The sequence below is a fragment of the Aquila chrysaetos genome, chromosome 5 (genome assembly GCF_900496995.4).
Source record: "Aquila chrysaetos chrysaetos chromosome 5, bAquChr1.4, whole genome shotgun sequence".
Lineage (NCBI taxonomy): Eukaryota > Metazoa > Chordata > Aves > Accipitriformes > Accipitridae > Aquila > Aquila chrysaetos.
This window is the reverse complement of record NC_044008.1, coordinates 61,830,914-61,856,779: the sequence shown is the minus strand read 5'-3', so window position 1 is coordinate 61,856,779 and position 25,866 is coordinate 61,830,914. Positions and strand designations below refer to the sequence as shown.

Here is a 25,866-nt window from a genome sequence, read left to right as displayed (position 1 = left end):
GGGCACTAAAAACAACCAACCAACCCAAACAAACAAAAAATACCCTACCCTGAAAGTTTAGGCCTTTATCAGTGAAGTACCTTTGCATGCATGACCAGTGAAGTACCACTGCCCAAAGAGTTACCCCATTGTCGCAAGGGCTATTTGTATTAAGGTTAATTACATACTTACATACAAAAGGTGAAAGCTGTACTCTTATCATAGATGCTTAATTGCTTCCGAAGAAAAAGAACACCTATTCCAGAGTTAATAATTAAAAGCTATTTGGACTTGGTATATCAAAGAAAGCTCTGTATGTTCTACTGACAGAGAAGTTCAATGTGTTCACAACCAGGAAGCTGAAGTCAAGTTTCTCAACGTACAGTTCTGTCTGTTCAAGCAGCACTTTCTGTAACTCCAAAACCTATCAACATCTTCAAACTCAGAGAGAGTACAGCAACGGTGGAAACATTTCATGTTTCCTGACCAGCAGCTCCTTCTGCTAGACAACGCTGTTTGCAAATTCGGTGAAAACCTCTTGGCCTATCACTTCTACATTTGAGCAAGTGTTACGTTGCTCACAGAGCAACTGTAGCAGTAAGATCAATTCTTGTCGTAGGAGATTATTTTTAACGAGATTTTTTAATGAGATTTATGACATTGTTAAGTGTGAAACTTCACAGCATCAGGATTTCTCTGTGACTGTAACAGTTAATAAAGGTTTATTACCGAACGAACCCCTGCCGCTCTCCCCTTCCCTCGCACCCCCGGGCGCGGTGCAAACGCGAACCCCAACGCCTTCCCGAAGGCTTCCCGGCGGAAGGCCGGGGGCGGCGGCTGCTCCTCCGGCAGCAGCTGCCGGGGCCCGGCCCGGGCAGAGCGGCGCTGCCGCAAGCAGCCAAGCGCCCGGCGAGCCGCCCCGGCGCCGAGGGGACGCACCGGCGCCGCTGAGCCGGGCGGCACCGACACGGGCGCGGGCACGGGCAGTCGCCGACGAGCCGGGCCCAGCAGCGGCGCGGCCGCCCGCCCGCTCCCCGCGACAGCCCGCAGCGTCCGGGAGGGGCTGCCGCCCCCGCTCAGCCGTGGCAGGGCCGGGCCACGGCCCCGCCCGCCGGCCCGCAGGCCCTCCCGGGCCGAGCCCCGCCGCAGCGCCGCGCACGGCACACGGCCCGGCCCGCCGCGCCCTCCGCCCAGCGGCGGCTCCCGCGCCGCGCTCGGTGCCGGGGGCGGCGACAGGCCGCGCCGGGGGAGGCCGGGCGCCCCGGGCCCGAGAGACCCGGGCGGGTGGCGCGGAGCGGCGGGGCCGGGCCGGCCGCGGCAGGCCCGCCCCGGGGAGCCGGGCCGCGCCTCGCTATGGGGCCGCCACTGCCACCTACCCGGCGATCCCCGACAGTCGCCCGACGAGCCGGGCCCAGCAGCGGCGCGGCCGGCCGCCCCCCCCCCTTCGCTTCGCTTCGCTTCGCTTCCCTGGTGCGGCGCCCCCCGCCCCCGCCCCGGACTCGGGCCCGAGCCCGGGCCCGGGTCCGGGCCCGGCGCACCGGGGACGCCCCGGCACCCCGCCGGCGGCAGCAGGGGGCGCCACGCCGGGCGCCGCCATTTCCCTCCGCTCACCTGCGGCCTCCGAGCGCACCCTGCGCTGCCGGCGCGGCCGCCGGCCAATCACGACCTGCTGACGGCCGCACCCAGCCAATCGGCGGGGAGGGGGGCGGGCCGGGCGGGCCCCAGGCGGGCGCGGCGTAGCGGCCCCTGGCGGCGGCGGGGGCCGCTGCGGGGCCGGGCGTGCCGCGCGCACGTGGGGCGCGGGCCCAGCGCCGAGCACCGGCAGCGCCGCCGGATCCCGCGTTACCACGGCAACCGCGCCGCGCGGGCCGCCCCCGCCCCGCGGGACCCCCGGCGGGAGGCGCGACTGTGCCGGGAAGTAGCTCCCGGCGCGCCGGAGAAGCCGGGCGGCGCGCCCCAGGCAGCGCCCGCTGCCCCTCCCGTCCCGCGGGGTCTGCGGCGGCGGAACGCGGCGCGCTCCCTGCCCCGCCGGTGCGGTCCCGCCGGGGCCGCGGGCACGGGCTGGGCGGGCGGACCGGCCTGTCCCGGCGTGCGGGGGCCGCGGAGGGAGCGCCCGGCGCCGGGCAGCGGCACGGAGCGCGGCGGGAGGGCCGGCGACGGCCGCCCGCGCCATGCCGGGCCGCCGCGACCCGGCCGTCGGCCGCCGCGACCCATCCCGGGCCGCATCCCAGGCGCCGCTCCGGGGAGCCGCGTCCGCCGCTCCCGCGGTCCGCGCCCCGCCGCTCCCGGCTCCAGGTGCGCGGACTTTGCCCCGGCCGCACCCTCGCCGCCGCGGGCCGCGCTGTGCTGTGCCGTGCCGTGCCGTGCCGTGCCGTGGGGCCAGGGGCCCGGGGCCCGGGGCCCGGGCGCAGCCGCCCCTCCGGCGCTGTCCGGCGCGCGGTGCTGAAGGCGGCGGCGGTTGCGGCCCCCGTGCGGCGGGCGGGGCGGGGCGGGGCGGGGCGGCCGAGCAGGTGGCGGTGCCGTTGCGGCCCCCCCCGTGCCCGGCCGGCTCCCCGCCCCCCGCGCACCCTGCCGCCGCTGCCGTTCCCATTCCCGTTCCCGTTCCCATTCCCATCACGTCCGCCTCCCGGCCCCGCCGCGCTCGCTCCGCCGCGCCGCCGCTCCGCGATGGCCAGCACCTTCGCTCGCGCCCTCTCCGCCCGCCGCTCCGCCGGCCTCCTGGCCATGGTGGGCGCCGGCTCCCTCGCCGCCGGCTTCCTGCTCGCCCGGGACACGGTCAGCGCGGGCGACCGGCAGCGGCGGCGCTACCCGCCCAGGTACCGGGCGCGGGCGGCGGGGGCGCACGTGCGGGGAGCAGCGGGGGGCGGGGGGGCCGGTCCCTGCGGCACCGGCACCGGGGAGGGCGCGGGGCTGCCTCCGACCTCCAGCCGGGGCCGGGCTCCCGGGGCGGCTCATGGGGCCGGCGGGGCCGGACGCTGCTCGTCCGCGGGGCGGGGGTGACCGGGACGCCCAGGAACCGGGCCCGCGCCGGCCCCGGGCGGCGCGGGCTCGGCCGTGTTGGACGGAGCCTCCCCGCCTCGGGCCGCCGGCGCCGCGGGTCCCGCCGGCCCCGCCGGCCCCGCGCCCAAGGGCCCCGGCGCCGCCGCGGCGGGGCCTCCGCGCCCGGCCCGGCCTCCCCGAGGGCCGGGCGGCCCGACCGCCGCGCCGGGGGCGCTGGGCGCGGACCCGCGGGGGCCGGCGGGGCGCGGGGCCCGGCTCGCCGGGACTGGGCCGGGCCCTCTCGCGCCGGCCCGGCGGCCGGGGGGTTCCCCCCGCGGGCCCCATGCTGAGCCGGGGCCGCGCGGGCTGCGGGGTACTCCACGGGCGCATCCCCGTGCCCGGGGGCCGGCTCCGGGCGCCGGCGTCCCTCCGGCGGCCGTCCGGGCCGGGAGCCCGGGGACTGCCCCCGGCCGTGGGGCGGTCGCGTCCCGGCGCTCCGCGCCGCTGCGCCGCCAGCCCGGGGCAGGCGGGAGTGGCAGGGGGACGGGGACAAGTGCTTGCCGGCAGGGCTGGGGTCTGGGGGGACTTCTCGCGGCTGCCGGGGGGGGGGGCGGGGGCCTGCCGGGGAGAGGGGGCAGCATCCCCGGGCCAGCCAGCGCCAGTGAGGACGTGCCCCAGGCTCGGCCCAGTTGCCGCAGGAGCCGGGAAGACTTGCCAATGTCCTGGTGGGAACAGGACAGAGCAAAAGGGTTCATTTTCTCCTCCTGGCGCGACACCCGGGAGCTCCGTCTGCAAGAGCTGGTGTCACAGCAGAGACAGAGGCTCCTCGGCAGCCCCTGGGGGCTGGCGGCAGCTCCTGGCCCGACCCCATCTGGCTGTACCAGCCTTCCCACGTGCCTGCCTTCGGGACAGGGACTTCTGTATTTAAAAGAAAAGGTTCCCTGGCAGGTCCTCGCTCTTCCATCTTAAGGGAGAACTGGGGGGGCCCGCAGGTGCTGGGCAGGCAGCCCACAGCCTGCAGGCAAATTTTAGATGAAGTGGAGCCCTGAGATGTGCAATCAGGACTTCTGGGAGGTGGGCACGGAGTCGAGCCAGGCCAGACGGGCGCATGCATGGCCGTGGCCTGGCTTAGGGGTGCTTTTGGGGTAATGCTGGCTCTGTGAGAGCTGCTGGCCCTATTTTCACAACCTGTGCCTGATCCCTTAAGCCAGATAAGTGTCACAGCTGCAGAGCGGTGCTAAGGTTCAAGCTCCAGCACAGAAGGTCTCATGTCACTCCCCCTTTGCCAAGGGCTGCCCTGGGGAGCCCAGCCAGGCCCCAAGAGGGCCAGGCACTTTGCTGCTGCAGGTGGAGGCATTACCACTGCCCTGCTCACCGCCGCTCACCATAGCAAAAAGGGAGCGGGGGCCTTAAGACCAGGAGAGGTGGAGGCAGGTCCTGCCTGGCGCCCACGCTGCCTGGCCCTAAGGAGCGTGGAGGGCCAAGGTGCAAGATGGGGGCTGGAGGCAGGAGCTGCCTGTGCCTCACAAGGACCAGGCAGGGTAGGCACAGGGCCGGGAGGGGAGAAGGATGTGGTGGCCACCGGCCGGTCCTCCTGCCTTGCACTGGCACCGGCTCCTTGGCCTGGCACAGCTCAGAGGCAGGTCAGGAAAGCGAGGAGCAGGTTTTCCTCCCCATCCTGATGCTAGCAGAGACTGTGCACAGTGAAGGAGCGGAGTGAGGAAGGAGGCAGCACATTACTGCTCCAAACACATGCAGCTGCTGTGATCCCTGCACCAAACACCGTGCAGTTAGAGAGCGGCGCTGCGCTGCATTGCAGGCTGAGAGCCCTGCTAGTGCAGAAAGCTGTGTGCCAACAGCCAGCGCTGGGGCTCAGACATGCTGGGTTGGGCCACAGAAACGAGGGGACAGAAATGGAGTAAGTCTGAAGAATGATAAAGGCTGGATGTTATTGTTTATTTACCTCCCAAGAGGGTTGTATTTTCAAGCTTTCTGAACAACCGCAGGGCCACAGACATCAGGTCTTCACCGAGTAAGGACGGTGAGGGAAAAACACCGGGACCTGTGAGACCTGCTGGCTGGCGTGAGAAAGGCAGGCACTCTGCTCATGTCCTGCTCCTGCAGGCAAGGGCACCAGGGCCTGGGGAGACCTGGCCTGTCCCTGCTAAACCTGGACACACAAGTGTCCCCTTGCACACACAAAACACCAGCTGTGTCCTTGTTGTGGCTAGGGGCAGGGGCCACGCTGGCCGTGCTGCAGAGGCGTTGCTGTGGCAGGATCGGTGGCTGGGGAAAAACAGCAGGTCAGAATGTTGATGCTGAAAACAGGGATGGGGCTGGAGGAACATCCAGGCACCATCTGTGGGAAGGAGGGGGCTGAAGTGAGTCTGGAGGAGGGGATGAAATCAAGGTAGGGGATGTGGCTGAGAAGCTCTAAAATGAGCTTCCTGGGAGGGTCTGTTCAGCCAGGAATGGTTTTGTGACACAGCTGACACTTGAAAAGAGCCTGGACAGAGCCCCAGGGGTGAGCCGCAGCATCCCACTCTGCAGGGGCAAGTCAAACTGCCTGGGGATTTTCCTCCTCTAGTCTTTAAGTTAAATAACAAGAGATATTGGCAACAGCCTTGAAGGATCTGAGTGGCACTCTACTGTTCCGCAGTGCAAATGGCCACGCTAGGGGGGGCACCGTGCCCCCCCCCCGCCCCAGGGGAGACGTGGGCACGGGTGTGCCTGCTGCCAGGCAGAGTCCCACATAAGGCGCGGCGCCACGTTTGGACAGTCACGCTGGGGCTCCCTGCCAAAGCATCTCCACACAAAGCCCGAGCCCCCTCCTCCCTGTGTAAACAAGCCGCATGCTCCGCTGCCTGCAGCAACCTGCTGGCACACAGCTCCTCCCGCCCGCCGCCACCGCACAGGGTCCGCACCGCTCGCCCCACGCACGCCCGCGCCTCTCCAGAGGCCGGGTGCGGTAGGCCCTGCCGCTAGCGTGGGCACCCGCAGTGGTGGTGACGCCAGGAAGGGCGCTGGAGGCTGCTGGATTAGTGGTGAAGAGCCGCGGAGAGACGCGACGGGCGGCCGCTGCCAGAGAGGCTGTCCAGTCAGTAGATGGACTAATAATACCTGCCGGGTGCTTACCAGGTCTCCTCCCAGGTGAAGCACCTCCTGGCGCAAGGGCAGAGAGGGCAGTGGCTGCAGGCAGCTGCACCCCGAGGTCACAGGCAGGACGGCAGCGCTGAGCTGCCTCATGGGACAGTGCGGGTGGTAGCGAAGAGCCCGCGCTGAGCCCGCGCTGAGTCGCACTCCTGGCAGACATCCACCTTCCGCTGAAGACACTTCCAGCCTCTGCGGCCGGGGGGGGAGCCCACCCTATCGCTCAGTGCCGTGGCACTGGGAACAAAATATGGTGCTGAAAGGATCATAATTTTAAAACCAGCTTTGGGGACCAAGACGAAGGGACCAAGGCAGCCTAAGTAAGGCCAAGTGCAGTGTCACCTTCATGCTTGTGGTAGAGGACACCTGGACACCCCGGAGAGCACGGTGGGGGCTGTTCTGGGGGAGGGTGCATTTGGACCAGGAGCTAAATCAGCACTGCAGCAGGCACAGACCATGCAGGCAGAGGCAGGAGTCTCAGGGTTTTGGACTCTGAATGCCTCAGTGAAGGTATGGACTGCCCATAGCACACAGCATGCTTAAACCTACCGCAATCTTCTGCTTACTGGAAGTTAACTTGCTTCCCTTAGCACCCTTTGCTGGCTCTCTGGATGTAGTCTACTGCCACCAGGGTGGAAAGCTCAGCAGGCTGTGGTGCTGGCACACCAGGCAGCACTGGCCATGCTGGGGGCAGAGGAGGAACTTGTCCAAGTGTCCTATTCTGATCAGCAAATGCTTTTTACGAGAGTGTGTCTCCCTGGGGAGACGTGGGTCAGTAGCCAGCTGACAGCAGGGGCAGGAGCAGAGGGGGAGGCTGCAGCAGGCTGCATCCCATATACAGCGGGTCAGCCTCTGAACTGGGGCATCTCAACACAGCACAGATATGTGTGTGGGCTGGGGGAGCAGCCCTCAGCCTCCACAGCCTGGGAAGAGTTCCTGCCTGAAGCAAATGCCTCCTTGCACGGGTCCAGGCTAGAGCCGCCAGTGCTCCCCTACGCAGAGCAGACAATGTAAGCCCTACCTCCCTTTATTTCTGCAAAGCACAGGAAGCCACAAGCAGTAGCCGAGCTGTAGGCGAAGGGCCAACGCACATTCCTTGGCCTGCAGACACAGGGGAGGAGGTGGCAGCAGTGACAGCACTCTGCATTGCAGTATGGGGGCCGGGTGCTGGCAGCTGGACCCAGCGCCCTGTGCGGACGCTCAGCCCAGGAGCAGGACCTGAGCGCCAGGAGGGTGCCAGGACTTGCTGCTGGTGATGGTGGCTGGCTGTTGCTCCCACCAACCTGGATGTGCGCTAGCCCCAGCACCTCTGCTCCCACATGGACCCCCCCTGCAAGTTGTGCCACCCCCAAGGCAGCACCCCTCCAGGGAGAGAAGACAGGCGTCCCCAGGGCTGCGGGACCCCCTCCAGCCACCAGCCAGGTGTTCTGGGCTGACAAGGGCCAGTCGTGTCCCACTAAGGCAACCGGAGGCACCACCTCCCAGCAGGAGGGATTTGTCCAAGGAGAGCATTGTCGGGGTCCTGCCCTGCCAGTCTCCCCTGTGAGTGCAGAACAAGCACAAAGCCTGGCTAAAGTGGGAATGAGGTCAGGGGACGGCCTCCCACTAAGCTGATTAGAGGAAAGCATCCCCCTAATACAATAAACTGCGTCAGAGCAGTGCGATTCCCACCGGCTGCAGATCGGGGTCAGCCGATCTCCTGCCCCGCGGCATCCAGGGGGTGGAGGGACAGGGGTCAGGGTGCCTGGCTGGGGCCCAAGGGTCAGACACACCAGGGCCCCTGCAGGCAGCGTGCCCAGCTTCCCCAACTCACTGCACAGGCAGACCCCTGAGTGCTGGGCAGAAGGGGCAGCGGGAGCAGCCACCCTCCATTTGGGCTGGTGTCGGGACAGCCCCAGGGAGAAGGGGAGCGAGACCCCCACCTCCACGGCCCGGCTGCTCTGGCAGCTCAGCGCACAGGCTCCCACCAGTGCCTGTGCACTGGGGCTGACGTGGCTGCTGCCGCTCGCCCGGTACGGGGCTGATAAGGAGCCGCACCCTAACAACCGGTCCAGATTTGGTCATGCATTCTTGTCCTTGTGGCAATGTCAGCCCTCAGCTCAGGCTGCTCTCTGCCCTCGCTGTGCGATGCCCATAACTGCCTTCCCGCTCCTGGCTGGCCTTTGCTGGTGTGGACAAGCAGAGCAGCTTGACGTCCCTCCCCAGAGCTCCCTGCCCATGCCTGTCCTGAGGGTCTCTGTGGGGCAAGGGCACGAGTGCTGGGGTCCCTGTCCCCAAAGGACTCATCGGTCTCTCCTTCCACAGCGCCGAGTACCCAGACCTGCGAAAGCACAACAACTGCATGGCCAGCAACCTGACACCAGCCATCTATGCCAGGCTCTGTGACAAAGCAACCCCAAATGGCTGGACCTTGGACCAGTGCATCCAGACAGGTGTCGACAACCCTGGCCACCCCTTCATCAAAACTGTGGGCATGGTAGCTGGCGATGAAGAAACCTATGAGGTGAGTGGCGGCCGGAGCCCTGCCGTGCTCCAGGCTCTCCAGGGTGCCTGCAGCAGCCAGAGGAGTGCCGGTACCTGCAGGACATCCAGCAGCCTGGCATGTTACTGGCCACCTCCTCCTGCCCAGCCTGGGCAGCTGGAGAGGCCCCTTGGCTGGCCCCAGCGTGTCCCTGTGGGACACAGGGCTCCTTCAGAGCAGCTGTTCTAGAGCCCTGCACCTCCTCCTCCTTGCCCCTGAACCCCCCGCTTGCCCAGGCAGTCTCAGCCCCATGGATTGCTATTGCACTGCAGGATGCACGGTGGCCCCCAGCCACCCTCTGCAGCCCCCCTGCTGCCATGTCCCCCACACTGGCAGCAGGACTGTGCTAAGCTCATGGCAGGGGCTTCGTTGGGTGCTGGGTCTGCAGTGCTGCACATCGTACCATTTGCTTCCAGGTGTTTGCTGACCTGTTTGACCCTGTGATTCAGGAGCGGCACAACGGATACAATCCCCGCACCATGAAGCACATCACAGACCTGGACGCCACCAAGGTGTGCAAGCCAGGCAGCGGTGCTGCACACGGGGCCCCTTCCCCAGGCCTCAGGGGACAGGGCCCCTGCCAGCACCATTGCTGACCCATAAGCACACCATGGCTCCTGTCTGTTCCAGATAAAGTTTGGCCACTTTGATGAGCGCTACGTGCTCTCGTCCCGGGTCCGGACTGGGCGCAGCATCCGTGGGCTGAGCCTGCCACCAGCCTGCACCCGTGCTGAGCGGCGAGAGGTGGAGAAGGTGGCCGTGGAGGCACTGAACGGCCTCACTGGAGACCTGGCAGGCCGGTACTACCGCCTCAGTGAGATGACGGAGAAGGAGCAACAGCAGCTCATTGACGTGAGTCAGTGCAGCTCCTGGCCAGCCACCCTGGGTGCCCACAGAGCAGAACCCCTTCCCTGGCATTGCCTCTCCGGGAGGCTGTATCCTCCTTTCCCAGCCCCGCCGCCCCGTGGGACCAGGACCCCCTTCTCCAGTGAGGCCACCCTGCAGTGCAGAGGGTGCTCACGGTGCTGCTCAGCCCTCCTGAGCCAGGGGAGGATGGAGCTTGCTGAACACAGCCCCAGCAGCTCACAGCCCCCTCTGGCCCTCGCCCCATGCCTGTGCCCAGGGGAAGGCAGGCTTGTAGGACATGGCCCATGCCCCACCAGCCCCTGGTACAGGGTGGCCTGTGCACCAGCAGCCTTCTGCCTCCCTGGCCAGGAAGGTAGGGACTCCTGCCCACAGGTGGAGACAGCAAGTGAGGTTGCCCTCCCTGGGACAGCTGTGGTGCATCACCTGCATGGCAGGCTGGGACCAGTGAGACAGGGTGCCCTGGCACCAGCCTCGCAGCCCTGGCGAGCCCATGCACTCTGCCTCCCTCCAGGACCACTTCCTCTTTGACAAGCCGGTGTCCCCGCTCCTGACGGCAGCAGGAATGGCCCGGGACTGGCCCGACGCCCGAGGGATCTGGTGAGGATCTGCCCGGCATCAGGGAGTCAGGAGGGCAGAAAGGCAGGGGATGCTTCTGCTCCATTTGGCTGCCCCAGCCCCACCACCCGCATTCCCCATGCTCACCGCACCACAGACGCCAGCGCATGTGGCACCAGCGCCCCTGGGCTGTGCTCATCCTGGGCTCTGTGGCCTGACCTGAGACCCCCTTGTGCACTGCAGTCAGCAGCCAGACGCTCCATACACAAACTACAGCGTCCTCCTAAGAAGTGGGACTTTGGCGCCCACCCCTGCTGTCGATCATGCCCGCTCTCACCATCCTGCAGCAGCTTGCACTCTAGGCTGCCAAAAACCTGTAACTGCCTTCGGCTCCCCAGGCAATCCCCAGCACTCCTCCTAGCTCTCTGCATGCTCTACATGCCCCCAAACTCACCCTGCCATGACTGCATCTTACTGCTCCCTCCCAGCATCTCTGCAGAGCCATGCAGCATCCCACGCAGCATCCCACGTGCCTGCAGAGTGACAGCCAGCACATGCACTGACTCACCCACGCCGCCCTCGCTGGCACGGCACCTTTATAGCAGCCTCATGGAAAACACCTCCACAGCACACATGGTCCCCAGCTCCAGCCGCCCCCTAACCTAGCACCCCAACATGCACCCCACACCTCACAGCCCCCTCCTGCTGCCTGCATGGTGCAGGAACTATGCTGCTGTCCCCAGTCCAGGCAGGGTTGCCACCACTCTGGCACTGCGCTGCTCCTCCTGCAGTGCTTGCCTATGCCCACAGCACTGAAGCCAGCACCCATTGCCCACAGCGGCTCATGTGGATGAACACTGGCCCATCTCCAGCCGCATCTCCTGGCTGGCTGCCTTGCTGCCAGGCTGTGCTTTGGCAATGCGCTCCCAGCCATGGGCGCGGGCAGAGCACCGGGACCGTGGGGCAGCACTGGCCCCGTGGTCACAGGGGCAGAAGGGGCACGGCCGGGCCTGGCATGGGTGGCTGGGTGGGCATAGGGCCTCTGCTGGCCGCCAGCGCAGCCCAACACTGCCCTGTCCCTAGGCACAACAATGAGAAGACCTTCCTGATCTGGATCAATGAGGAGGACCACACCCGCATCATCTCCATGGAGAAGGGTGGCAACATGAAGCGCGTCTTCGAGCGGTTCTGTCGGGGCCTGAAGGAGGTGAGCGTCCGCCAGCCCCTGCTGCACCAGCCCCGTGGACAGGCAGATAGGTGGACAGGGGCAAGCAGGGCCACTGCGGGGCTGGCCCCCTGCGCTTGGCCAGGGCTGGGTGGTGCTGCCATGCCAAGAGCTGGGCATCCCATGGCTGGGGGCTGAACGGCTGCTTGTGCCTCTAACCCAGGTGGAGCGGCTAATCCAGGAGCGAGGCTGGGAGTTCATGTGGAATGAGCGGCTGGGTTACATCCTCACCTGCCCCTCCAACCTGGGCACTGGGCTGCGAGCAGGAGTCCACATCAAGCTGCCGCTGCTCAGCAAGGTATTACCATGGCCAGTTTTGTGGGGAGCCAGGCCAGGGCTGCGGGGAGCCCTGGCTGCCAGGGCGCAGGGAGCCCAGCTGTGCGAGAGGTGCAGTACTGCGTGGCGCCCGGCCCTGGACCTCGCTCAGGTTCCCCCAGGAAGCGTATGGTCCAGCCCCTGCCTCCATCCACAACTGGAGGGGCCAGGGAACCTGGTTCTGCTCAGGGCAGGGCTCCCTGTGGGGATTATGAGCCTGCTGACAGAGTCCCGTGAGCAGCGGGAGGGCTGCCCCAGGGAACAGTTGGCAGCAGAGCCCTGGCTGCCTTGCCAATGGTCCCACTGAGCGCTGACATCTTCTCTGGGCACCAGGACAGCCGCTTCCCTAAGATCCTGGAGAACCTCCGGCTACAGAAGCGTGGGACGGGTGGTGTGGATACTGCAGCTACTGGCAGCGTCTTTGACATCTCCAACCTGGACCGGCTGGGGAAGTCAGAGGTGGGTGCTGGGCAGAGCTGCTTTTGGGGAGGGACGTTCTGGAGCGCGTGTGCCTGACAGGCCCGCAGCACCCAAACAGCTCTGGGGCCGTGTGCTGGGACCAGCACATGGGTGCTGGGGATGGCAGCGCCTTCCCTTCACGCAGCGGGGCCAGCCAGGTGCCTTGCTGGCGTGGCTCCCAGAACAGCCCCTGAGTCAGGACGCGTGTGCTTCTGGTGCAGGTGGAGCTGGTGCAGCTGGTGATAGATGGTGTGAATTACCTGATTGACTGTGAGCGGCGGCTGGAGAAGGGGCAGGACATCCGTATCCCCTCCCCGGTGCCACAGTTCCGGCACTGAGCTGGACCAAGGTAGCGCCAGCCCCACGGGACCCAGCTCCCCCCATAGCTTACACGATCTCTGTGCCCAGCATGTCGCTGCGTCCTGTTACCTGCAACGCGCCAGGCCAGACCCCATAAACATGCGCTGCTGTAGCCGTGGCTCAGTCTCCTCCTTACCCCAGCACCCACCGCCCCACCGATCTCTCCAGTGCCCTGTGTCCCTGCAGAGAGGCACCCACCCGGGTCTGGGTTTCCTGTGCCTTCCCTGAGGAGCCCTCCCTGGGATTTCCCTGAGTCACTGCTTCCCTGGGGAAAGGGCTTGGGGGGCTGCTGGGGCTGCCATGGTCTGAGGGGCCGCAAGGGACTGCATGTGGGTAGGGAGCTGGGGCTGGGGGGCATCTTCCTGCAGGGTGCCTTCCTGCAGGAGCTGCTGCGACAGTCAAAGCCAGGCAGGGAAAAGTGCTGTGGGGCCATGTGTCACTGCAGGCAGCCAGGGAGCAGAGCTCATTGCTTATGCCCTTCACAAGTTTATTACTGGGACGCTCACAGAAAGCAGCGGGTCAGGCAGAGGAGGAGAACCAAGCTGAAGCCAGACTGGGGCCTGGCTCCACTCCTGCCTGCAGGAGAGAAAGCACTGTCAGTGCTGAGCATGCCAGCACCGGCACTCCGTGGAAGGGCTCACGTGCAGGGAGCCCTCACAGTGCTCGCAAGTGGGCGCACAACCCGCCATGTGCACAGTTCTGGGCAGGGACAGCACCCTCTGCTGCTGCCCCCAGAGCTGCCGTTCAGGACGTGGGTTTAGGGCAGGGGGCAGCAGCAGGGAGGACTCCGGGCAGAGGTGGGATGGGACTCGGCCGAGAGGGAGTATGAGGCAGGAAGCCAGACCAGCCTCCCCGCGGGGTAGCGCTGCGGGCTCTGGGGCCAAACCCCTGCACAACCTGAGCCCTCCCAGCATCCCGGGGTGCCCATGCTGAGCCAGGCGGTGCAGAGCAGGGACAAGGGGCGACCAGGCAGAGCTGCCCACGGCAGGCAGGCGGGGTGCTGCGTGGGGACAGAAGCCACCCAGCCACTCTCACCTTGGCCGTCCTGGGCAGCCTGTCCCTCACGCTGAGCGCTGGCCAGGGCCTGGCGCTGGGCGCTGCTGAGCCACTGGCGCTGCCCCAGGGTGACAGCCGCGGCCTGGGTGCTGGAGAAGGTGCGCAGCTGAGCTGGGCCAAACACCACCTGCGGGAGAAGGCAGCCAGCCATGGTGATGCCCTGCACCAGCTCCTCAGTGCAGCCAGGACACATCCCACCTCCGTGCCTCAGTGTCTGGCTTAGGGGGCGTCCCACCACCCTGGCCCAGCCAGGAATCCCCCTTCCCCTGCATGCAGGGGGATAGTGCCATGCGTGCCCTGGCTGAGCGTGCCAGTGGGCGATGCCAGGAACTCACTGCGAACTTGGGTGCCGGGACAGCAGCGATGGCCCGGGGCGTGAGGGCCCAGATCTGCTCAGGGACCAGCGCAGAGAGGACGATGTCGGGGAGCCCAGCTGGGGCACAGAGGGCAGGGTCAGGACGCTGTCCCTGGGCACAGGGGACAGCAGGGCAGGCAGCAGCAACCACAGGGCATGGCCCCGTCCCAGCCCTCACCTGCCAGCGTCCCGACCTCTGCGAAGATTTCGGGTCCCCAGGTCGCGGCCGGGCCAAAGGCAGCACTGGAGGTCAGGCAGGCGGCCAGCACCTCCGCCTGCTGCTCCGTGCAGCGCAGGCTCAGCGAGCCCAGGAAAGGAGCAGCTTTGCTGCGGGAAGCAGGCAGCATCGGGTGGCCATGTGCTGGGCCCAGCACTGCTGTCTGTACCGAGGCAGCGGGTGGTGCCCGCTCCTCTCCTCTTGGTCCCCAGCCAGGGCTTGGCCCGCACTCCCCGTGGGCATACACCCACCTGAGCTCCCGGCTGTCCAGGCCCCGCAGCTCAGCCGCTGACAGCCCACAGATCAGGTGCCCCAGTGCCACCAGCTCAGGCAGCCCCAGGTCCCGGGCGCTCACCCCACGCTGCCGCAGGAAGGCGGACACCACGGCCCGCATCTGGGGGAAAGCCCGTCACGGGGACCATCCACCCCCTGTCCCCCCCCCACCCCTGCCCCTGCCCCCAGGGCTTCACCTGCTCGGGTGACCAGCTGTCCAGCTCCCCCAGGGCAGAGAGGGCCCCCCAGTCAGGAAGCAGCAGCTCCCGCAGCTCCGGCTCGCCCAGCTGGGTGGCCAGCCGGCCCAGGCGCAGGGTCTGGGCTGGCTCCAGCGCCCCGGTGCTGCCCCACAGCTGCAGCACCAGCAGCTCCACGAGTTGCCGGCAGCCCCCAACCCAGCACTGCCGGGCAGCACCAGCATAGCCCCCCCACGGACAGCCCCCCAAGGCCAGCACAGCCACCCACAGACAGACCCCAAGGCCAGCACAGCCCCCCAAGGACAACCCCCACAAGGCCAGCACAGCTCGCTCACAGGCAGCCCCCCAAGGCCACCAAAGCCCCCCCAGGGACATTCCCCCCAAGGCCAGCACAGCTCCCCACATCCAGCACTTCCCCTTCAGGGCCAGCACAGCCCACCCAGCCCAGCAGAGCCCCACCACCCCCACCAGCATGGCCCCCCATGTGCCCTCCCCAACCCTGTCCATGTCCCCCCTCACCCGCCGGGCCTGGCCCAGGGCAGCCCGGAGCTGGTCGGGGCGCAGCGCCGTGTCCTGGCTGAGCAGCCCCAGGCAGCCCTCCAGCTGCTGGGGGGCCATGGCGGCCAGCTGGGCTGCGCTCCACACCGCAGGGAAGGTGGCACGCATGTCGGCACAGCTGGGCACGGGGGCTGCAGAGCTGGCCTGAGCGGGCTGGCCCCAGCACGAGGGGGACACACCACCCGGGGAGGAGTCGGCATGGGGACACTGGGCACTGGGGACATAGGGCCAGCCCAGGGAGGGAACAGCATGGGGAACATGGGCAGCAGGGGCACAAAGTGTGTGGGCAGGGCATGCGAGAGCACCAGGGACAGGAGGTGCAGAGCGGGGACAGGGCTGGGGGGGGGAGTGTACGGTCTCACCTCGCTCCCCTGGCCCGGCAGCTGTCACCAGCGGGGCCACCAGCACTTCCTGCGGGTTGGGGCCCTCACCCAGGGTGCCAGGGGGGTGGCAGAGGTGTCCCAGCTCACTCTGCTCCCAGTCCCGCTGGCTCTGCAGCAGCTGCTCCACCGTGTCTCTGCTCAGCAAGTCCTGGGGCAGCATTGGGAGGACGTGGAGAGAGGGACCAGGACAGACCCCCCACCAGCAGAAAGGCCCAGGTGAGCAGCAAGGACGGCACAGCCACAGGGGCAAGAGTGCTGATGGGTTGGTTGGCACAGCCACAAGGACGGGGCATCGGCAGGGACAGCACAGCCACAAGGGTGGGACACCATTGGGGATGGCACGGCCACAAGGATGTGGTACTGGTGGGGACAGCACAGCCAGGGGGATGGGGCACCGGTGGGGATGGCACAGCTCCAGAACCAGGTGGAGGGGCCGGGGCCTGACCAGCCATGGGGCAGTGCGGTGGCAGTGGGATGGGACATGGTGCTCACCCGGGGGATGGCACGCAGGCTCTCGAGGGGCAGCAGGAAGACCAGGCGCCCCAGCTGCTGCAGGGTGGGCAGGCGCCAGCCTGGCGGTGTCCTGCGGGAGCGGGCGTCAAGGTGGCACTGGCAGGGCCCCGCGCCCCCCTGGCCGCCACCTACCCCAGCGCCTGCTCCGACAGCAGCAGCCGCCCCAGCTCGGCGCCCACCTCCGCGGCCAGGCAGGTGTCCTGCAGGTCCCCCAGCCGTGGCAGCAGGCTCTGGGGCTGGACGCGGGCCACAGTCTCCCGGCCCAGGAACCCCACCAGGGGGCCCAGCCGGTCCAGGTCCTCCCCACCCAGCTCTGTCCCTGCTGGGAGCCGCTGCAGGAGGGAGAGCAGAGGAGTGAGGGCAGGTGGCTGCATCTCCCTGCGCCCCGTGCTAGGCTCCCTGCCCTTACCAGGGAGCGCAGGGCCCCACGGGCCAGGGCTGCCCGGCGGGTAGCCGGCAGGGCCAGCAGGCTGCGGGGCTGGCGGATTGCATGGTCCAGAACCAGCCGCATCATGGCATCAGGCAGCATATCCACCAGCTTTGCCCTGCAGGAGCCAGAGCACAGCTGGGCACTGCAGGGCAAGGGGCTGCTCTGCCCAGGGATGAATGGGGCACTAAGCCCCATCCTGCAGACCCCCTCTCACAGCAGGGCTGCCCAGGCACCAGGCAGGGCCTGGCCCTAGGGCTGCCCCCAGGGACGGCCAGGACCAGGAGCTGGGGGTGCCAGGGGGGCAGTGGTGCCTGCTGAGGGCTCCTGCCACCAGTCCCTGCTCCACATGCAGGGGCAGCAGGGCAGGGACTTGCTGGCCCCTTGGAGACACAAGGATGGCGATGGGCCCAAAGAGGGGGCTGTAGGCCAGCAGGCAGTGCTTTCCCCACCGCAGGGAAAGGGGGCAATGGGAGCAGAAAGGGCCCTGCATGCCAGGGCCAGCTGCTCCTGTCACCTACGGCAACTCCATGAGGAACCGAGGTCCCAGCCGTGCCATCTCCTCCTCGGAGAGCGCAGGACGCCTGAGCACCTCCTCCTGCACGCAGCGCCTCTGGGGACACCATGCTTTGAGTGCAGGACAGGGACAGGCTGCCTGCGAGCCACAGGGGTTGCGGAGCCTCCTCCTTACCAGGCTGGCAGGCAGGGAGCGAGGCTGCACATAGAGGGTCCGGAGAGCCCCCAGGAAATCCTCCCGGCCCAGCTCCTGCAGCGCCACGCAGCTCATGCCCACCACCAGCGAGCCCAGGGCACTGCAGGATGACGGCCTTAGACCCTGTCGGGGCTTCACCGCCCCCCAGCCCCATAGAGACCCGCTCAACCCTGCCCAGGGCCCTGCCAAGGCTCCCGCCTCCTGCCCAGGGCACCCAGCCCTCTCCCAGCTCCATTCCTTCTGTGGGACCCCAGAGGCTGCTCCCAGACGTCCCTGTCCCCATGCCCCAGCCGGTGCCCGTTGGTCAGCCTGGGTGGGCTGCTCTCACCCAGCAGTGTGGTGGCTGCGGTTAGTGCTGGCTCCCACCTCCCTCCAGAGGAGCTGGGCCTGTTGGGGGGGCAGCTGTGGGAGGCACAGGGGGACAGCACCTTCCCCCACAGCCCTGTGCCCAGCCTCTGACCTGCTGCGGGGACCAAGGCAGGTTCAGGTCCCACAGAGCCCCCCGCAAAGCCTGGGCACCACGACGCAGGAGCTGGAGGGGCAGCAGGGGCAGGAGGCAGTGGGGCCAGCCGTCCGGGGGCTGCAGAGCCTGCAGCAGGGATGCCGTCTGCGCCGCTGAGAGCAGGGGTAGGGCTGGCCCCAGGCATGCGCAGCCTTGGACCCGGAGAGGGGCCAGGACGGCTGCCAGCAACGTGGGCCCCAGGCCTGGCAGGAGGGGACACAGCCTGGCTGCTTCCCCCACTGTCACCTGCAGAGAAACGTGCTAGCCTTGCTCGGGCAGCCGTGCCACAGCAGGGCTGCACCTTGCACAGGGACCCTGAGGCAGCCCAGGCAGGCGTGGGTGTGTGAGATCTGGAGCTGCCCTCAGGCACTAGGGCACAGCACCCACAGCCCATCCTTTTCCTGCAGAGGCACCTCAGACACTCACATTGTCCCTCTGGACAGCCCATGCGAGCAGGAAGGATGCCTGGGGGCAGAACAAGGCAGTCGTGGTCAGCAGTGACAGCATAGCCCTGGCAGGGGCAGGGCGCAATGCTCGGAGGCTGTCTGGCTGCATTGCGCTGCAGTCTCTGACAGTGCCCTGGGCTCGGGGACCCCCCGGCCCAGGGTGTCTGCAGCCAAGCTGGACTCACCTGGGCACGCGTCAGCTGCATTGGCTGCAGCTGGGGCAGGAGGGCATTCAGCTGGGCAGCTGACAGGCGCTGCAGGAAGCCCACTCCCATCTCAGGGAGGATGCCCCTCCATGCTGGCAGCTCCCCAGGGCTCACCGTGGCCAGGCTGGTGGAGCGCAGCAAGTCTGCCAGGGCGAGCATGACCTGCCAGCGTGGAGCAGGAGAGGCCGTGAGCCCAGGGCTGGTGGGCAGCTTGCCCCAGCCCCTGTCACAGGAGGAGCCACAGGGCAAAAGTGGAGCTGGTGCTGGTGCCTGGCTTGACGTGCTGCCTGACTGGGAGCCGCTGCCCTGGCACCCCTATTCGTGCTAGCACATTGTGGCCAGGCTCCCCCAGAGAGCAAGGGGATGGGAGCCGAGCCCCGCAGGGTGCCCACCCACGAGGTGCCCCTGGGGTGGCCTGGCACAGCCCACACATCCCTCCCGGGGGGCTGGCTTACCCGCCCGTGCTGCTGTAGGGTCCCTGCGGCTGCACACGCCAGCAGGCTCTGCTCCACTGCCCCCCGGGGGTCCCGCAGCCATGCCAGGTCCTGCAGGTCCTCGGGGCTCAAGAAGCAGGCAAGGGCCCCCAGCCTGTACAGAAAAAGCATGTTAGAGGGCAAGGGCAGCCCTGCCAGCACCCATCTCAGCCCCGCTCTGCAGCAAGGCCACGGCCTTCGCAGCAGGACCAAGGCTCTGCACCAGCCCAGCCTGGGGCACGGCTGTGCCACCACTGGCAGCCCCCATCACACTCACCTCTGCCCAGGCTCGGGGCCAGCTGCATGGCTCCTGTTTGCCAGGCTGCCTGCTACATGGCGGCCCTGCACCAGCCCCAGCCGCAGCAGCTGCCAGCCATCCCCCAGCCCCCAGATCTGGGCAGGCAAAAGGTGAGACTTGGCTCAGGCCTCCTGACCAGACCTGGGGCTCCCAGCCAGGGCTGTGGCTTCAGCATGCGGGGCCAAGGAAGGGCGTACAGGGGTACCAGCCAGGGGGGTGCAGGATCAGGGGTGCAGGATCAGGGGTGCAGGGTTGGGCAGGGTGAGATTCCCAGCTTGGGGGCACAGGGATCCCGCCTGCTGTGGGCAGGGCCGACGGTGCAGGGCTCCCAGCTTGCTGGGCGCAGGGCTGGGATCCCTGCCTGCCGTGGGTGAGGGCACGCTGGCTGGGCAGAGCAGCCTGCGCGAGGGCCCGGGGCTCACATCCCACCTGCTGGGGCGTGAGCTGCAGGAAGCAGCGCAGCGGCAAGTGGGGCAGCAGCGGCAGGACGGCACGAAGGAAGCCGAGGGGCCACGTGGGCACGGCCCCGAGGAAGGGGGCCTGCAGCAGGCGCCTGGCAAAGGCGGCCTTCTGCCCCCGCGTCAGGTGGGCGCTGTGAGTCCGCAGGGCGGCGAGGCTGTGGGGACAGAGTGCTGGGACACAGTTGCAGAGAAACCTCCCAGGCCCCGCACCATGAACCCACCTCAAAGGGCACCCCAGACACCATCACCAAGCACGTGCCCCACAGAGCCCAAGACCCAGGGGCACTTAGAAGCCTTCTGCACAGCTATTGCATGGCCTGCTTGGGCTGGAGCTCTGCAGGGGACAGGGCACCATGGGGCTGAGCTGGGGTCTCTGCAAGCGATGGCAATGCAGGGCACAGGCCGGAGCTGGCCACACCATGCGTGCGGGCAACCCAGGCACCCAGTGCCGCTTACAAGCTCTCGTTGGCCAGGAGGGCCGGCGGAAGCCTCGCGATGTCAGACACGGCCAGGAAGGGGATGAACTGCGACAGGCTGACAAACAGCTGGGGGGTGAGATGGGGCAATCCACGGAGCAGCAGCACAGCCAGCAACGGCAGCACCTCCTCCCCGGACACGGGTGACGGCACCTGCAAAGCTGCGTGAGCCCCAGCTCTGGCAGGACACAGCCCTGAGGAACCAGCACAGGCCCAGTGCCGCCCAGCCGTGCCCCGGGAGAGCACCCCCATGCACGGGCTCTGCACGCCTGGGCTCTGCACACACACACCCTGGGCATGGGCTCTGCAACCCCTCACACATGGGAGCTCTGAACTCCGGCAAGCATGGGCTCTCCACCTGCCCTGTGCAAGGTCTACACCCCCATATGTGGCTGTACCCCCACATGGTGTGCGCCCCCCAGACGCGGGCTCTTCCCCTCCCATCACACAGGCTCTGCAACCACGGCACATGGGCTCTGCACACCCTGCCCCATCCCAGTCCCTCTAACCACCTCCCCGCGCAGCCGGTGCCAGGAGCGGTGCAGCAGGGCCAGGAAGCGCTGCACAGCCTCGGGCCCCGCCGAGAGCAGCAGTCCCTGGAAGCTCTCCTCTGGCATCTGCAGATACTCCTGCGGGGAGGCCGCAGCTCAGTACAACCAGCAGCAGGAACCCAGGCCATGGGAGCGCAAGGGGCAGGCAGGCCCTCTGCTCCACAGGATCCTGGGTGGGCCAGGAACCGGCCTGGCTGGGTAGGGCAATACCTGCGCCAGGATGTCCAAGGCGGGAGCACCCTCGCTGTCCTGGAGCAGGTCCCAGAGCACAGCCTGCAGGAGAGAGCAGGACTGCACTCCCTGTGTCCCGGCCCAGACCTTCCCCCAGAGCTCCTCGCCCAGTACCCCACAGCGGGTCCAGGGCAGCCTTGTTGTGGCTTCACCCCAAGCCACAGCCCTGACACCCCAATCCAGGACTGACCATTCCCAGCCACTGGTGGCTGAGCAGACCGCATGCGCCGGTCCTGCTCCCACCATGGTTGGCACTGGACAGGGACCCCAGGACTGGGGCCTTCACCCTGCCCAGACCCCGCAGCTGGCAGGAGGGGTCCCCGGGTCTGGCACCCTGACCACTGTCCCGCACCCAGGGAGGCCCTCGCTCGCCCCCTCAGTGCTGCCCAACTCACACTAAAGCAGCTCAGCAGCTCCCTCTTGGCCGACGCCCTGTGCTCCCACCCCAGGTACTGGCCCACAGCTCGCAGGATGCCTCTAGATGCGTTCACCCTGAGCAAACCCCAGAAGGAGGTGTTGTCCAGGAGACTGGAGAGGAGGATGGCATCGCTCAGCTGCTCCCCAGCCAACTGCCCAGCCTCCTCTCGTCTGGAGAGGGCCAGGCTCCGGTCAAGCAGGCGCAGGAGGTAGTTCACGTGGGGGGCCCAGCCTGGAGCCTCCTCCTGGCACTGTGGGAGCTGCGAGGCCAGACCCAGCAGGTAGGCGGCCGGGTCTGGGCAGAGCTCTGCAGCGTCCAGCCTAGGGTGCAGGGGCAGGAGCGCCAGGAGCTGCTTCAGCAGGCAGTGTCCCCCGGGCAGGGCGCCCTCGCAGTGCACCCCGACCACAGGCTGGGGATGCCCCAGCAGCTGCAGGAGGGAAGCATTGGTGCACACCAGCTCCTGGAAGCAGCTGGGAGGCACAGTCCTGCACAGCTCCAAGAGGCCAGTGTTCCCCCGTGCCCACAGGCTCTGGGCCCTGAAGGAGCAGGGGTCTGTGCCCCCAGGCTCTGAGGCACTGGGCATCTGTGCCTGGGGCTGGGGACCGCCGCACAGCTGGGAGATCCAGGCCCGGAGGTCAGTGGGCAGCAACTCGCGGCTCCCGCTGCCGCAGAGCCGGGCGCCCCAGAGCACGCGGCTTCCCAGGAAGCAGCTCCAGGCGTCCTCCCAGCGCGCGCCCAGCGGGCAGGCGCTGCGGCTGGGGGGCCGGGCCCCTGCCAGGCCCCGGGCCAGGTCGGCACAGAGCTGCTCCAGCAGGACCTGCTGGGGCCCAGGGGTCTCCCTCAAGGAGGTGTTGCTGCAGACAGTGCTGTTGAACTGGGCAGGGTAGCGCTCCCGGCAGGCCCGGGCCCATGCTGAGCCTCCCTCACCCGCAGAGAGGTACCAGGCTGCATTGGAGCAGGCAGCCCCCAGTTCCCGCGGGCGCTGGCCGGAGCCCCGGGAGCTGTTGAAGAGGTTGCAGTAGAGGTAGACCGTGAAGTTGGAGACGCCCGGCAGCCCAGGGACGCTGTCATTGCACACAGCCTCCAGAACAGGGGGCAGGAGCGAGGGCTGGCCCTGGGGCACGGAAGCTGCTGCCCGGGGGACAGGCTGGAGGCAGCTGGGGAGGGGCGGCGGAGCAGGGAGCACCCCGGCCGCGAAGCCCAGGCCCCGGGCGTCCCAGCTGAGGTTGTGGTGGAAGCCCCTGGAGGGCAGAGACCGGATCAGTAACCGCGCCAGCCGGGGCAGCCCCAGCACCGCTCTCCAACAGAGTTGCCCACTGCAGCCCTGCCCGCCCCGGAGGAACCCCTTGTCTGCGGGCCAGGTGCCCGCGCTGCCCGTCCCGCCGGGGCACCCAGCACGGTTCATGGCCTGGCCTGGCCCGGCCCGCCCCGCCCCCGGGAGCGGCGGCTCCCGCCGTGCTGCCGGGCCGGCCGGGGCACAGGTCCGGAGCCGCCCCGGCGCAGCAGCCGCGCTCCCCTGTCCGTGCCCCGCGGCGGGCTCCTCCGGCGCCGGCCCGCAGCCCACCCCGCCGAGCCTCGGGCGGCCGCAGCGGGGCGGGGACCGGGCTCCCCGGCAGCGGCGGGGCCGTGCGGCGGCCCGACTCACCAGAGCAGCAGCTGCGGCAGCGTCCCTGCGGGCGAGCGCGGCCGTCAGGCGGCGGCGGGGCACCGGGCACCGGTGCGGCGGGGGCCGGCGGCGCCGGCTCACCTGCGCAGCGCCCGTCGCTTGTCGGTGCGCGGGGCCCCCAGCTCCCGTGCCGCCGCCCGCATCAGGCGTCCCGCAGCCCCGGCGCGCTGCTCCGGAGGGGCCCGCACGGCCCAGGGCCCGCGTCCCGCTCCTCCGGCCCGGCCCGGCCCGCCGGGCAGCTGCCGGCGCGGGCGGGGCGCGGAGGGCGGCCCCCGCCGGGTGCTGCCCCGCAGCCCGCGGGGGAGGCCGAGGAGCGCGGCCCGGCGCCGGCGGCTCCGCGGCGGGGAGCAGCAGCCGCACCGGCCCCCGCGGCTCAGCCGCCAGCCCCGGGCCGGGCGGGAGGCCGGAGAGCTCGTCCGCGCCCCCACCGCCCCCCCGCGGGGTCGAGGCGGCCCCGCTCGCCGGCGGGGCCTCCGCGGCCTCCGGCGGGCTCTGCCCGGGGGCCGGCGTCCCCCCGCGCCGCCGGGCTCCGGCTCGTGGGACGGGCGGGACGGCGGCGCTCGGTCGCGGTGCGGCCCGGGGCTGGAGGACGGGCGCGAGGCGTCGGGCCGCGGCGCCGCTCCCCCCCCGAGGCAGATCCTGCGGGGAAGGTCCGGCTGGCCGGGACGCCACACGGCACGGTTCCCCCCAGCCGCCCCGGCCTCAGGGGCCCGGCGAGCATCGCCCCTCTGCAGGGCCCCACTCTTCGGGGGCCCTGCCGCTCTCTGCACGGCTCCGCGGTGTGTCAGCACCCGAGACCACCACCCACGTTTCCAGAACTGGCAGGACATAACCCCCCCTCACCCCCCGTGGCTGGACCACTGCAGGGGACCAGCCTGGCCCTTGACGCCCAGATCTGCAGGGCAGCTCACACCCCGGGAGCGGGATCTTTGTCCCCAGAGCCGTGCCCCACTCCCGCACAGGGGGCAGGGGCTGAGAGAGTGGGGCAGCCCCTCGAGCACAGCTCCATCGCAGCAGGGTCTGTGGCCCCGGAGGGTCGTGCTCACTCACCGGAGCTGGGGTCCCGCAGCAACAGCAGGAGCAGCATCCCAAAGCTAGGAAGGGAAGCAGCCATTCCTGCGTCCTGTGGCCAGTGGGAGTGAGGGAGAGGGATAGATGGACGAGGCCCCACAGGGCCTGCGCTGGCAGCTGCCGCAGGGCTGTCCACGTAGCCTGGCGCCAGCCCCTGCCACTCTCACACCTTCTGTGGCTCCCAACCTTCCTCCAACAGAGGCAGCCCCAAAGACGTCCTGTCCCACGGACCGCTGAGATGGAGCTGTGCCCCAGCCTCAGCCTCAGCCCCTGCCCCAGCCCACTCACGCCGCTCCTGCCGCCGGGGCTGGAGGCTCCTGGCGTGGCGGGGCTGACTCTCGCAGGCCTCGGCTCGGGGTTGTAACCCGAAGCCGCCGCCGGTCCCGCCGCCGCAGAGGGTGCCGAGCTCCTGCATTATTGATGTCGGGAACCCGGCGGGGGCGGGGGCAGGGGCAGCCGGGCTGCGGGGCACCGCCCGGCCCGCGGGCAGCCCGGCTGGCTCGGCCGGCTGCGGGAGCGGCTCCCGCGCTGGGTCTCCCCGGGGCAAAGGCGGCGGGCCCGGCGCGGCTGACCGGAGCGGGACGGCACACCCCGCGCCCCCCCCCCCACCCCGCGGCGGAGGCGGTCCCGGAGCGGTCGGCAGCGGCCCCTGCCGGCCCCGGGGCGCGGAGTAACGGGACAAGCGGCGAGCAGGCTGCGGGGCTGGCGGTGCCCGTTGAACTGGAGGCGGTGCGCGGGGGGCTCCCGGCGGGTCGTACAGCTCTTCCCAGGCGATGGTGCCAGTGCCGGTCCTGCAGCCGCGCCAGCGCCAGCTCCCCGGAGAGCGGCGGGGCCGGCAGGGCCCGGGGCCAGGCCGCACCGCTGCCTCCAGGCTCCGGCCTCCGAGGGGGAAGACGGCGGTGGCAGCAGTTCGGGGGGGAGGCTTCCCGCCGCAGCCGGTGCCGGTGCCTTGCTGGGGGAGCTGCTCTTCCACCTCCTTCTGTTTCTGTAACTGGCCGGGTCACGCCGCAGGTCCTTTCCCACCACCCGCTGCCAGTGCCCCACCAGCTCCGGTGTCACTGCTGTGCGTCCCTGCAGTGCCGTGTACTTGGCACCACTGTCCCCTTGTTCCCTGTCCTTTGTTCCTACATCACCCTCCGTGTTTGTCAGGACACCACAAGCTCATCAAGTGTTTCCTCCTTCATTCTTCTTTTCTTCACCTTCCTAAACTTTTGCTAGCCTGGTCTGGTTTTGGATCCTTTAGTAGCAATTTCTGTAAGACAAAAAATACCCCATTTTGTTTCCATCACAGGGAAGATAATTTTTTTTACAGCCCTGCAGTTTGAGGTACCATCTCTGGAGTCTTTTCCCATTCCTGGAGTGTTTGGGGAACTGTAATTATCATAGAATCATAGAATCATTTAGGTTGGAAAAGACCTTCAAGATCATCGAGTCCAACCATTAACCATGCCCACTAAACCATGTCCTGAATTCCTCCCGTGCTTTTGGAGAAAGCATGTGGTAGCACAGATTTGGAACTGCTGCATGGTGAGCATCCCCACAAACAAGATCATTAGCAGTGGGCAGATTTATGCGGCTTATATGTTGTGTTCCTCGTACAGGAACAGCACAGGGCCGTGGTGCTGTCAGGGCAAGGTGGCAGTGACGTGGGAGCAGGGTGTGCCTGCTTGGGGCTGGCCGGTTGACGCCAAGCACTTCAGCAGGCGTTCCCGCCAGCGAAGAGGGTATTTCTGACACTGCAGCCAGGCAGCAGAAGTCGCAGGCTGACGGGATTACGTGGGAAGGACCTGATCCCGGGTTTGGCTAGGAGCACCCAAGCACTGGAAGCCAGGGGAAGGCTGGCCTGCTCCCCACACAGAAGCGGGGCTCCTGTGGGCGGCTGCGGGCCACTGTACGCGGGGGGCTGTGGGTGCAGAGCTGCGGCATGGCCGACAGCCCTCGCCGACGGAGGTGCTGGGTGCTGCCC

At 68.2% G+C, this 25,866-nt stretch overlaps 4 protein-coding genes across 15 annotated transcripts in view; 2 read left to right on the top strand and 2 right to left on the bottom strand.

The window, feature by feature from the left end:
• PPIP5K1 (diphosphoinositol pentakisphosphate kinase 1) overlaps positions 1 to 1,673 on the bottom strand; it is a 52,336-nt gene extending 50,663 nt beyond the window's left edge. For 9 of the 12 annotated variants that reach the window (XM_030014508.2, XM_030014512.2, XM_030014515.2 and 6 more), the window contains exon 1: positions 1,591 to 1,672. The gene's annotated coding sequence lies outside the window, so the exon portion shown is untranslated. The other 3 variants (XM_030014519.2, XM_030014521.2, XM_030014509.2) reach the window with 2 other exon arrangements.
• Positions 91 to 2,425, top strand: LOC115341299 (collagen alpha-1(I) chain-like). Its single transcript, XM_030014018.1, has 2 exons — positions 91 to 102; positions 788 to 2,425. Exons 1-2 carry the CDS (start codon positions 91 to 93, stop codon positions 2,423 to 2,425), a joined length of 1,650 nt encoding a protein of 549 aa, XP_029869878.1.
• A 42-nt stretch (positions 2,426 to 2,467) lies between these two features.
• On the top strand, positions 2,468 to 12,522 carry LOC115341462 (creatine kinase U-type, mitochondrial). Its single transcript, XM_030014522.1, has 9 exons — positions 2,468 to 2,795; positions 8,413 to 8,611; positions 9,046 to 9,141; positions 9,260 to 9,481; positions 10,008 to 10,093; positions 11,135 to 11,258; positions 11,440 to 11,574; positions 11,925 to 12,050; positions 12,272 to 12,522. Exons 1-9 carry the CDS (start codon positions 2,647 to 2,649, stop codon positions 12,386 to 12,388), a joined length of 1,254 nt encoding a protein of 417 aa, XP_029870382.1. The 5' UTR covers positions 2,468 to 2,646; the 3' UTR covers positions 12,389 to 12,522.
• A 358-nt stretch (positions 12,523 to 12,880) lies between these two features.
• STRC (stereocilin) lies at positions 12,881 to 25,826 on the bottom strand. Its single transcript, XM_041123478.1, has 25 exons — positions 25,755 to 25,826; positions 24,473 to 24,885; positions 23,880 to 24,309; positions 21,141 to 23,468; positions 20,725 to 20,787; positions 20,476 to 20,592; positions 19,944 to 20,116; positions 19,456 to 19,642; positions 19,006 to 19,121; positions 18,711 to 18,843; positions 18,235 to 18,417; positions 18,030 to 18,068; positions 17,562 to 17,849; positions 17,430 to 17,488; positions 16,911 to 17,201; positions 16,372 to 16,507; positions 16,095 to 16,294; positions 15,942 to 16,032; positions 15,028 to 15,597; positions 14,509 to 14,664; positions 14,290 to 14,432; positions 14,000 to 14,148; positions 13,802 to 13,899; positions 13,446 to 13,593; positions 12,881 to 12,986 (listed from the first exon to the last, which is right to left on the bottom strand). The coding sequence occupies exons 1-25, from the start codon at positions 25,824 to 25,826 to the stop codon at positions 12,913 to 12,915; spliced, it is 6,657 nt and encodes a 2,218-aa protein (XP_040979412.1). The 3' UTR covers positions 12,881 to 12,912.
• Between the last annotated feature and the right edge of the window lie 40 nt (positions 25,827 to 25,866).

Coding starts and splice junctions, on each gene's coding strand:
- LOC115341462 (XM_030014522.1), top strand. CDS start 2,647: ATGGCCAGCACCTTCGCTCGCGCCCTCTCCGCCCGCCGCTCCGCCGGC. Junction 2,796..8,412: donor CGGCGGCGCTACCCGCCCAG/GTACCGGGCGCG, acceptor CTCCTTCCACAG/CGCCGAGTACCCAGACCTGC. Junction 11,575..11,924: donor AGCTGCCGCTGCTCAGCAAG/GTATTACCATGG, acceptor TCTGGGCACCAG/GACAGCCGCTTCCCTAAGAT.
- STRC (XM_041123478.1), bottom strand. CDS start 25,826: ATGCCGCAGCTCTGCACCCACAGCCCCCCGCGTACAGTGGCCCGCAGC. Junction 18,069..18,234: donor TGCAGCTGACGCGTGCCCAG/GTGAGTCCAGCT, acceptor TTCTGCCCCCAG/GCATCCTTCCTGCTCGCATG. Junction 14,433..14,508: donor ACAGCTGGTCACCCGAGCAG/GTGAAGCCCTGG, acceptor GCTTTCCCCCAG/ATGCGGGCCGTGGTGTCCGC.